Source organism: Schistocerca americana, chromosome 2, assembly GCF_021461395.2.
Source record: "Schistocerca americana isolate TAMUIC-IGC-003095 chromosome 2, iqSchAmer2.1, whole genome shotgun sequence".
Taxonomy (NCBI): Eukaryota; Metazoa; Arthropoda; class Insecta; order Orthoptera; family Acrididae; genus Schistocerca; species Schistocerca americana.
The window spans coordinates 1,003,799,837-1,003,812,019 of NC_060120.1; the positions used below are offsets into that span (position 1 = coordinate 1,003,799,837).

The 12,183-nt window shown below is 46.4% G+C and overlaps 1 protein-coding gene across 1 annotated transcript in view; it reads right to left on the bottom strand.

The window, feature by feature from the left end:
- LOC124596309 (histone acetyltransferase KAT6B-like) overlaps window positions 1-12,183 on the bottom strand; it is a 276,099-nt gene that overhangs the window by 17,253 nt on the left and 246,663 nt on the right. The window contains exons 11-12 of the mRNA XM_047135411.1: window positions 3,438-3,817; window positions 2,004-3,165 (exon numbers count right to left, since the gene is read on the bottom strand). Of these exons, the coding sequence (XP_046991367.1) occupies window positions 2,004-3,165; window positions 3,438-3,817 (1,542 nt within the window). The remainder of the gene's footprint in view (window positions 1-2,003; window positions 3,166-3,437; window positions 3,818-12,183) is intronic.

A 12,183-nucleotide genomic window follows, 5' to 3' on the forward strand; every position in this document is an offset into this window, starting at 1 on the left:
CTCACCATACAGAGGTGACTGAGTCGCAGACGGGCACAAAGAAAAGACTGCTTTTGATCAAATGGCCTTCTTTAGAAGTAGAAAAGACACATATTCCACTTCATACGACGGCATTTTGGCCAAAAGTTCAAAAGTCTATATGTCTTTCCTTTGTGCCTGTGTCTGCGAGTCAAGAACTCTATGTATATGGTGAATAGCAATTGTTGAATACACGTGAATGACGATAATTACTAATTCAGCGGCGCAGCTTACAACAATATTGCACGCCCGTGCAATATTGCTTGTGCACGCGCACACCTGCTCGAGCACGTTTTTCTTTTTGCACACACATCATTATCAACGTTAACAGAACTGCTGGCCAGTATATACCTTCACTAGATGAAATGTGTAATATTTCCTAGCTTTCGGAACTAATACTTCCATCCTTGTGGAGCTGAGACAGATAGGTGGGGCAATGTGAATTACTCTTCTGAATATGGTCATTATCATCATTTACACGTATTATTGCCTTTGAATGTCCTCCACATTTCTTATATTTAAATGTTTCCTTCAGTGTTGCAATTTTTACGAAGAGTAATCGAGATTAATCACAATTCCTGACTGTACAGGGTGGCCAGAAACTGTCTGACAAACTTGTGCTGAGAAATAATTGTTAAGAAAAAAATTCAATGTGGTGCACCGTTTCTCATTGAATTCAAGCCAATCAGGCCATTGTGTGTGCAAATACAAGTGGCCTGCCACATACAATTAGTGTCAGTTGTTCTCACAGAGGAAATAGTAGCACACAAGACTGCTCAGTCTTGGGCTTGGGTTCAATCCTTACTACTTTGTATCACTCTCTTGTTCAGTTTTAGGAAACCAAACGAAGAAAACATTTGGTGACACCATCTCCGGTGTGCCGCTTCAATTTGTGTGTATTATCGGTCTGATTGGCTAACTTCCATGCTTATTAACATGGAAATTGTGCAAATATATCATTTTTTTGCTTAACAATCGTTTCTCACCATAACCTGCCCTGCAACACCCTTACAAGCTTTTGAGACTTTCTGACCAATACACATAAGTAAACTGACATCATTGTAATGAGAGTACCTTAATGCGGCAGTTTTGGTGTGGGAATGAAGGGTTGTTTTGAATTACGGTTGCATAAAATACCAGCAGAAGTCGGGCCTATCCTATCTCGACTACGATACTACCAACTTCAACAAGCAAGTTCACTGCAGTCAATACTGAATGACTTGTGTTGTGTATTGACCATTGTTTTCTTTTCTTTTTTTAAAAATGAGTGAAGAGACTAATCCTAGCCAAACATGGGGTTCCAGTATGAGTTCTACGACACTAAAAAGTACTGGCAACACCTATGGCTGTAAAAAATCTGTCTTCGCACAAACACAATTCCCTGGTGTAGGCTGCCAGCACTGTGAGAGGGCGGCAGGGCTTGCTTCTCCACTGTCCAACGCAGCTGAAGTTCTCAGCACTTCATGGTAGCAGCTGACTGTCACATTGAAGTGTCTGCACTAAATTAAAGTTTGCAGCATAACCAATGGTTAATTCAATGGAACTCAATGATAACAATTAACGAGATTTAGTTTCTTGTGATACTGGTAATGATACTGAATACGGCTTTTCAAGTAATCAAACGTAACAGGTCATTAGTGCAATTGACTAACTTCATAAATAAAAGGAGCAGAGTTCCCTTTTGCATCTTTCAAGCTTTGTGGAGCTTCCCTACTTCATCTTTTATTAACCTCATGCCTCAGCCCATTACTCAGTTTTACATTGTAAAGATAAAAATATTACAGTCTACTTTAATTTTTTTTGCACACATTACCACCAACTTACAATATGAATTTTTTAAATACCTATATTAGACTAGAATTTCTTTCTATAGTTAAATTACAAATAAGGAGGTTAACATATAAAATGCCACATTTTCACTCTAGCAAATGATGTTAAAAATTTTCAAATGAGTCTACACTATGAGCCTGTTCAGTTACAATTACCTGTATTACTCTGCACATCCTTGGTTTCTTCTGATAATATTCTACGCCTTCCAGGATTTCGAAGAGGTGTATCAAACTCTGACCGTCTGCTTTTCAGCTTCATAGATGCAGCCCCAGCAGCCCTTCCTATCTGTGGTGGTTGCTGCCTCAAGCCCAGTTTGCTTTTGCCATGAGAAACATCTGTCTTGATCTTGCTATTTAATTTTGATTTTGTAGATAATTCTTCTTTATGACTAAGTCTTGCACTGAATTTTCCTTTCAAAGTACTCTCGTCAGTTGTAGAAGGTTTACAAGGAGTTTTTGTTTTTGAATAGTCATCCGGTGATTTTGAACTGTGAGTTTCTTTTACTGAAGGTTCAGCAACCTGATTTAATTTTGAACAGCTTTTTTGCTTTACAAGTAAATCATCTCCTGAATTCTGTCTTGTATTTGCTTTCTGTTTAGGAATAATCTCTTCCACCTGATTTGGCCTACCATTTGACCTAGATTTTGTAGGGCTTTCTTCAACAAGCAGCCTACTACTTTTATTTTTATTAGAACCACTGTCTGAATGGGTCTGGGTGCTTGCCTTGGCAGGTGGGCTTTTTGCAGCCTCCTCAGTTGCAGCAGTCTCTGTCTTTAGAACCAATAGCCTGCTGGCCTTTAAAACATTCTCGACTTTCAGTTTTTTTCTATCTGGTTCTTCATCTAAACCACTTTTATCAGTCACTGCTTCAAAACCTGATCGTTTTCTTTTCCCAGCTCGCACTTCAAGAAATGGCTGTGGCCGAACATCAGGAACTTTTACTTCTGCGTCAACTATTAACTTCTTTTTAGGTGGCCTTCCGACTTTTCGTTTCTGCACAATAGGTGTTTTATTGATATTATCATTTTCGGCACTGTTACTCGTTTCTAATGTAGTAGTTGCTGGAGTGGGAGCTGGTGTCGGGCTTGGGCTAAAGCGAACTTGGGTCTTCCGTTTCCTGCCTCGCTGACTTTGACTCTGTTGGAGCTCCTCTTTCACTTCGTTAGTTTTCAGATCATCTTTACTTTGCTGTGGATTACAAGTCTCCTGTTCCTTCATATCTGCAACAACTGTGTTCTTCTCAATAGCCTCTTCATTCTCACTTTTGGCTATGTCCTCCTGACTGTCATTGTTCTCCCCTTTAGATTCCGTATCATCCTGCAGACAATAAGATGAGAATCAGACTTATCAAAATGCCAAATTATAACAAATCAAATGACAGAAATGATGGAAGATTCTTTTTGTTACGAAAATTCCTTGTGACCTTAAGGGGAGTTGAAAACATGCAGAATTTAGCACAATGACTGGAGGCTCACAAAACGTGAAGAAATCAAATACTGGCCCAGTTTTATTTGCCAATACTATGATGACAGAAATAAATGACGTGTAACACACGTTTTCCTTTACGTTCTTAAAAAATCACTCCATACCTCTTTGTCATCATCCCTGGTGGGAACTGTTGCAACAAGAGGAGTCCACCGAAGGCACTCTGGATCCAGAGGTATGCGGGTACGGGAGGCACGAACACGTGATGCGTGGGTATCAACTTGAGCCCAGTCAATAGCAAGTATGAGACGGCCATCAGGACAGCGTCTGACCATCCCGAGCATTTGTAGAGTTGCTGCCACGTCATGACTATAAACTCCCGTTTCCTGGCAAACAGCATCTACAGAAAATGGCTCATTACGATGTTGATCCAGATACTCCAGTACTATCGACTTCCAGTACGCATGGTAAGAGACACGACCCAAATCTGACAATGGTTTTTCTGGAGTGCCAGGTTGACCCTCTTGCTTTGACAGGAGGTAACCTGAAAATCAAGCAAACAACAATTAAGTACACTAAGACCAATTTCTAGGGAAATTTAACGCAGAAAATGATGTAAAATCAGCTGCTTCTAACTACACAAGATGAAATCAATTTTTACAAAAGATTGTGAAATCTGGCATTTTCTACATTTCTGAGTAAAAAATCTTTTAAATCTTAAGACAGCAGTTTACTGATATTGATAATGATAGTTATTCGATGTCAAAATTAGATCTTGACTTTTCTTCTTAAGAGTATAGAGTATGTATAACCTTATACTATTCATTTTCTGTTTAAAAAACTGATGTCTAGATGTGACGAAGTGGTAACAGTTTCATCTGTCTACATCACATTTCTAGACCATTTTTTCCCCTTTTACAAAAATTATAGGGAAAAACATCTTTGTTTTGGAGAGATATTTAATGTGGTCCATCAATTAAATTGTGTATTTTAAGCACATAATTATAAATAAAGAAACCACCAGAAATACCGCAGTTTAGCTTTGTGAACATGGAAATCAAGATAGTGCCGCCTCCTTTTGTTTTTATCAGCTGCTTGGGCTACATTACAGATAAGGCTGTCACAACAGACATCACAACACAGTAAATAATACTGAGTAGACAATGCCATAAACATTCTGTGTTTTGTTATACTGCCAATAACAAATTTGCGTGATGTAGTGTGTCCTGTGCGATGTCTGGTTGACAGAAGGAAACAAAGATACACAAAGTGGCATTTTTGTGTTTTATATGCGTGTTTTGCAAAAGTATGTGTTAAAATATGTCGTTTATAGCATGAATTTTTGTGCAAAGGTGTGAGGAAACATGACATTGGTGGTTAAAACTTATTTCTGTCCCGAGTTGCCTCCATCAGCATAAAATCCCAAGTTATCTTATTTTTATTAATTTGACACAAACTCAAAATCCCGAGTACACTTGGGCAATTTAACAACAGACCTTCAAAAAAATAAAATAAATATCCATTTCAGCACCATTAGTTAGGTGTTCTGTTACTAGAGAGCATCCAGTCCTAAATGACAATACTGATTCTGAATGTGACGCTTATTACTGTAATAGTTCAGAAAGTGAAAAAGAATGTGATGTTACTTCATCAGAGACTAAAAGTGATGAAAGTTCGTCAGGTGACTCACAAGTGGTAAAAGGGCAAAACATACACTACGCTCCACACAGCTGCTCCAAGATTTCTGTTCACAGGAAACATTGTTAAACACATAGTTCAACTTCAATGCTACACAGAAACTATGAAGTGAATTCAAGGTTCAGGATATTTTAGTCAAAGTCCAAGTGCACAAGTATACATGGGATTTTATTAATGGTGACTATTATGGGAAAAGGAATTTTTAATTGAGAAAGCAACAAATGTTTGAAAATCATGAAGTATCTGATGAGAGATACTTCTAGCAGAAGTGCAGGATACATATCGGGTTACATCCTCACAATAGGACTTTAGTGGCCACAGATACACACATCAAAAACCATTTTGCATCACCCAGGTTCCCAGAACTCCTGAAGATAGACGTTGACTGTGGGTACTGTACAAAGACACAGTCCCTTTCACTGTTCAGAGATGTCATTAAACCCACCCAAACATGAAAACAGCCATGCATGAGCAGCACCTATTAGACGGAGGGGTTCAGATAGCCTATCAGTTCCAACATGGCTCGTGTTGTCTGTAGTTCAACCATGCCTAGGCGGTCAATACCATGGTTCGATCACATCCCCATTGTTACTTTGTGCCAGGAAGGGCTCTCAACAAGGGAAGGGTCCAGGCGTCTTTGAGTGAACCAAAGCGATGTTGTTCGGACATGGACGAGCAGAACAACTGTCGATGATGCCTCCCTCAGGCCGCGCAATGGCTAATAATGCAGTAGATGTCCACTACCTACGGATTATGACTTAGAGGAACCCTGACAACAATGACACCATGTTGAATAATGCTTTTCGTGCAGCCACAGGACGTCGTGTTATGACTCAAACTGTGCGCAATAGGCTGCATGGTGCGCAACTTCACTCCTGACGTCCATGTAGTGCAGTACAGATGGGTCCAACAACATGCCAAATGTTCCAACATTATGATGTGTTCAAAAGTATGCATAATAACTACTGGTTTGAAGCAACGCTGCTGTACAGGTTGATACATCATTAAAACGCAACCGATTCAGCGGCGTGCAGCTGGCCAGCTGGCGGCCAGCAGCATGCAGCTGGCAGGCTGGCCCAATAGATGGGAGGGCGGCTGGGGAACATTATCACCGCCAGCCGGGACTCTACACATACCTACAATAGATAAAAAAAGAAATGTGAATTATCTTGTTTAAGAATTTGTTAATACGGTATGTGCAATAAAATATTTTAGTCAATACCAGTACATTTCCTCTCTTACCACTCTATTCATCACTTTCATTGTCATCAAGGGAGAATCATTGTTGTCTTCACCATCTTCCCATAGAGCGTCGTCCTCTGTTCCATCCAGTGAATTTGTGATTCCACATTTTTTTGAAGGATTTTTCCACCAGTGGTTGCGGAGTGGAGTCCCATGCACTTTTCACCCATTCAAAAATCTGGGACAAATCCGGCCGTTTGATTTTTCCACTAGGAGTGAACTTATTGAGTTCATCAGCCATCCATTGCGTATATCGCTGTTTAAGTGCAGCTTTGAATGGTCGATTTATACAAACATCTAGTGGTTGTAGGATGGATGTTAGGCCTTCAGGGATAATGACCAAGTCAAGTTTTCCCTTTTTGTAATTTGTCTCACACTTCCTTAGGTTTTTTTTTTTTTTTTTGGGGGTAGGGTTTAAGGGCGCTCAACTGCTGAGGTCATTAGCGCCCAGTCACTGGTGTTAGAGCACATGGAATCTGCTAAAACTCAAGGGGATGGGGGGACATCAGAAGGACCTGACAAAGATGCAGATAAAATAAGTAAAAAGGTTAAATGTCTTTGGACAAGCCAGTTAAAGTTATAAAACGCAGAATACGAGCAGCTGCTCGAGCGTCATCAGCTAAATAACATCCGGTAAAGTAGATGGCAGGGACAGGATAACACGAAATTGACTAAAACGGGGACACGACAAAAAAACATGGCGCACTGTTAATGCCTGACCACAAGGGCACTGTGGGGCTGGGTCACCGGAGAGCAGGTAGCGGTGGCTAAACCGGCAATGCCCAATCCGCAACCTGGTCAGAAGGACCCCCTCGCGCCGAGATGGTCGGGAGGATGTTGTCCAAGCAGTTGGGATCTGTTTTACTGCCCGGAGCTTGTTTCCTTGGAGGGATGACCAAGCATCCCACCACAACGACACAAGCCTCTTACATACATCCCCACGAACGTCAGATGACGGGACACAATGGGAGGCTGGCCGAGGCAGGAGGACTGCAGCCTTGGCTGCAGCATCCGCAGCCTCATTCCCAGGCACTCCTACATGTCCAGGAACCCACAGAAGGCTGACAGAACCACCATTATCAGCGAAAGAATGGAGGGACTGCAGTATCCATTGAATCAAGGGATGGACCGGATTGGGAGCTCCAAGACTCTGAAGAGCACTGAGTGAGTCAGAGCAGAGTACATACGATGAATGGCGGTGGCGGCGGGCATACTGAACGGCCTGATGGAGAGCAAAAAGCTCGGCCGTAAAGCTGGAACATTGGTCGAGGAGCCGGTATTTAAAGGTGGCGGCCCCGACGACAAAGGCACAGCCGACACCGTCGTCAGTTTTGGAGCCATCGGTGTAAATAAAGGTGTGACCGGCAAGTCGAGCACGAAGTTCGACAAACCGTGAGCAATACACTGCAGCCGGAGTACCCTCCTTCGGGAGTGAGCTGAGGTCGAGATAAATAGGAACCGGAGCCTGGAGCCAAGGTGGTGTCGGGCTCTCACCCTCTCTGAAGGTGGTAGGGAGGGCAAAATCCAATTGTCGAAGCAGGCGATGGAAGCGGACTCCGGGGGGGCAGCAGGGCAGACACATACAACCCGTACTGATGGTCGAGAGAATCGGCGAAGAAGGACTCGTAAGAGGGGTGGTCGGGCATAGACAACAGCCGGCAGGCATACCGACACAGCAGCACGTCGCGCCGGTACGTCAATGGTAACTCGGCAGCTTCAGCATAAAGACTCTCGACAGGACTAGTGTAGAAGGCTCCGGTCGCAAGACGTATCCCCCGATGGTGGATGGAGTTGAGCCGGCGTAAGAGGAATGGCCGAGCGGACGAGTAGACGAAGCTCCCATAATCCAGCTTCGATCGGACTATGGACCGATAAAAGCGAAGCAGGACAGTGCGATCCGCTCCCCAAGATGAACCGCTAAGAACTCTGAGGACATTAAGGGAACGTGTACAACGGGCCGCCAAATAAGAGACATGTGGAGACCAACACAGTTTCCTGTCCAACGTGAGCCCTAGAAACTTAGTTGTGTCCACGAATGGGAGAACAACGGGACCGAGATGTAAGGATGGCGGAAGGAACGCTTTATATCGCCAAAAGTTGATACAAACAGTCTTCTCTTCAGAGAACCGGAAGCCATTTGCCACGCTCCAAGAGTAGAGGCTGTCTAGACAACGCTGAAGGCAGCGCTCCAGGAGGCATGTTCTCTGGGCACTGCAGTAGATCGCGAAGTCATCGACAAAGAGAGAGCCCGAGACATTAGGTGGAATGCAATCCATAATTGGATTGATCGCGATGGCAAAAAGGGCTACACTCAAGACGGAGCCCTGAGGCACCCCGTTCTCCTGGAGGAAGACGTCGGACAATACGGAACCCACACGTACCCTAAACTTTTGTTCCGTTAAAAAGGAATCAATAAAAAGGGGCAGGCGACCGCGTAGGCCCCACCTGTGCATAGTGCGGAGGATACCTCCTCTCCAACAGGTATCATAAGCCTTCTCCAACTCGAAGAACACGGCTACCGTTTGGCGCCTTCGCAAAAAATTGTTCATGATGAATGTCGACAAGGTCACAAGGTGGTCAACAGCGGAGCGGCGGCGACGAAAGCCGCATTGGACATTAGTAAGTAGTCGTCGAGATTCAAGAATCCAGACTAACCGAGCATTAACCATGCGCTCCATCACCTTACAGACACAGCTTGTAAGAGAAATGGGGCGGTAACTAGAAGGAAGGTGTCTATCCTTCCCGGGTTTGGGTATAGGAACAACAACGGCGTCACGCCAACGCATGGGGACTTGACCTTCGGTCCAGACGCGTTTGTAGGTATGAAGAAGGAAGCTTTTGCCCGCCGGAGAAAGGTGTGCCAGCATCTGAACGTGAATGGCATCTGGCCCCAGAGCAGAGGACCGGGACAGTGCAAGCGCACGTTCAAGTTCCCGCATAGTAAAGGGGGCATTATAAGTTTCCAGATTCAGCGAGTGGAAGGAAGGTTGCCGAGCCTCTTCTGCCTCTTTCCTGGGAAGGAAGGCAGGATAGTAACGGGCGGAGCTTGAAACCTCCGCGAAAAAGCGGCCAAAGGCGTTGGAGACAGCCACAGGATCAACAAGGACCTCATTACCTGAGGTCAGGCCAGGTACTGAGGAGTGGGCCTTAATGCCCGACAGCTGGCGCAGGCTACCCCAAACGACGGAAGAGGGAGTAAAACTGTTAAAGGAGCTGGTGAAAGAGGCCCAACAAGCTTTTTTGCTGTCTTTGATGACTCTACGGCTTTGTGCTCGGAGTCATTTGTATTCAATACAATTCGCCAACGTAGGATGGCGGCGAAAGGTGCGTAAAGCGCGTCGTCGAGCACGGATAGCGTCCCTACAAGCCTCGTTCCAGCAGGGGACGGAAACGCGACGTGAAGAAGAAGTAGTACGAGGAATGGAACGTTCGGCAGCATTGATGATAACAGCCATGAGGTATTCGACCTGACTGTCACAACTGGGAAAATCGTGGTCCGGAAAGGTCACCAGGGAGGAGTAAAGTCCCCAGTCAGCTTTCAGTATGTTCCAGCTCGAAGGACGTGGGGATGGGGTGTGGTGCAGGAGACGAACGACACAGGGGAAGTGGTCGCTCGAATAGGTGTCAGAAAGGACATACCACTCGAACCGATGGGCAAGAGTGGTAGAACAGATCGAGAGATCCAAGTGGGAGTAGGTATGAGTAGAGTCCGAGAGGAAAGTCGGGGCGCCGGTATTGAGGCAGACAAGATTGAGATGGTTGAAGACATCCGCCAAGAGTGAGCCTCTTGGACAGGATGCAGGAGAGCCCCAAAGGGGATGATGGGCATTGAAGTCGCCAAACAATAAGAACGGCGGGGGAAGCTGAACGATCAGGTGCATCATGTCAGCCCGACTAACAGCAGATGACGGTGGAGTGTACATGGCACAAACTGAAAAAGTAAAAGCAGAAAGAGTAATGCGGACAGCTATTGCTTGGAGTGGGGTGGTCAATGGGATGGGTTGGTAATAGACATCGTCCCGAACGAGCAACATGACCCCACCATGAGCTGGGATACCGTCCACAGGGGTGAGGTCATACCGCTCCGAGGTATAGTGGGTAAAGGCAATACGGTCAGTCGGGCGCAACTTGGTTTCCTGGAGACCAAGGACGAGCGGACAGTGCAGGCGGAGGAGCAGTTGTAATTCCTCCAGATTAGATCGAATACCTCTTATGTTCCAATGAAACAACGCCATCGCTAGTCAAAAGGTTGGGGGAACGAGACGGGGGAAGAGCTGGTCACCTCGACGGCCGCGGAGGGCCAGGTTGCGAGGGAACAACGCTACAACCGCCGGGAGGCGGATCCGGTTCCATCGACTCGTCGCCAGCCGCGGCCGCTGTCCCTGGTTGTGTAGGAGGGGCCGCATCATTTGCCGACGAAAGGCCGGCGGAGCGCCTGGCAGCAGAGCGTCCCGGCGAAACCGAGGACGGCCGGGAGCAGCGACCCACGGATGGAGCGTCAGACGAAACGCGCCGGGGTGGAGAGGGGGATAGAGACTTCTTCTTGGAGGCCTTCTTGGAAGGCCGAGGAGGCACAGGGATGGTGGGCTGGACCCGAAGAAGGTTCTCACGCGCGGGGTCCGTTTTGAAACGCCGGACCTCGGAAGCTGGGGTCCGGAACGTTGCCCCGATGGACACCTGAGAAGAGGATCGCTTCTCAGGTGGCGTGGGGCGGGGGGGGGGGGGGGGGGGGGGGGGGGGGACGAGGAGGAGGAGGAGGAGGAGGAGGAGGAGGAGGAGGAAGGGTGGCCCCTGGGGCAGAGGGGGTGGGGGCCACGGGGGAGGAGGATTTGGAAGGGAGGGATTTGGGAGGCGGAGGCAGAGCCCCCTGATGGGCGGAGGAGGCGGAGGGGGGACAGGATAGGGGTGAGGATACCGCGGAAGGAGTGGACACAACTGAGGCGAACGAAGTGGTCAATGACACGGGATGGAGGCGGTCGTACTTCTTCCGGGCCTCAGAATAAGAGAGCCGATCCAAAGTTTTGATTTCTTGTATCTTCTTCTCCTTCTGATATGCGGGGCAGTCTGAGGATCTAGGTGAGTGGACACCAGGACAATTAACGCACCAAGGTGGTGGGGTGCATGTATGTCCCTCATGAAGAGGACGTCCACAATCGCCACAAAGGGGCTCAGCCTCACACCGTGATGACATGTGCCCAAAGCGCAAACACCTAAAACAGCGCATAGGAGGCGGGACCTAAGGTCGCACGTCACACCGGTAGCACATCACCTTTACCTTCTCTGGGAGAACGTCCCCCTCGAAGGCGAGGATAAAAGCCCCGGTGTCGATGCGACGGTCTTTGGGGCCGCGCTGGACTCGCCGGACGAAATGCACGCCTCGGCGCTCCAGGTTGGCCCTGAGCTCCTCATCAGATTGTAGCAGGAGGTCCCGATGAAAAATAACCCCCTGTGTCCTATTTAGTGCCAGATGTGGGACAATGGATACTGGGATGTCCCCTAGGCGGTCGCACGCCTGGAGCGCCGCCGACTGTGTGGCGGAGGTGGTCTTGAGAAGAACGAACCCTGAATGCACGGATTATTCGAGTATATACGGTATTTCTCATAACATTCATTCATTACACTTTATGTGCATATGAGAACAACATACAGACGTCTCACTCACTACCTTACCCCTGACAGGTGCTGCCTTCTGTTGTCAATTTCTAAAATTATTCCGAAAGACATGTTGGCAAATGTAACAGCTGCTGTCACAAACAGCTGAGCCAGTATGATTGCACTGACATATTTTCATGTGTGTAATCTTTAGATTCTGCAGGTTGCTGTAATTCTTCTGCAAATATGTCATGGAGGCTGAGTGAGCAAGAAATTTGGAAGCTCAAGAGGAAGAAATTGCTCAATTAATCACCCCGCACTTTTTTTTCTGGAAGGACAATAATACTTTAACTATTATTAAGCCGAGCAAGGTGGCAC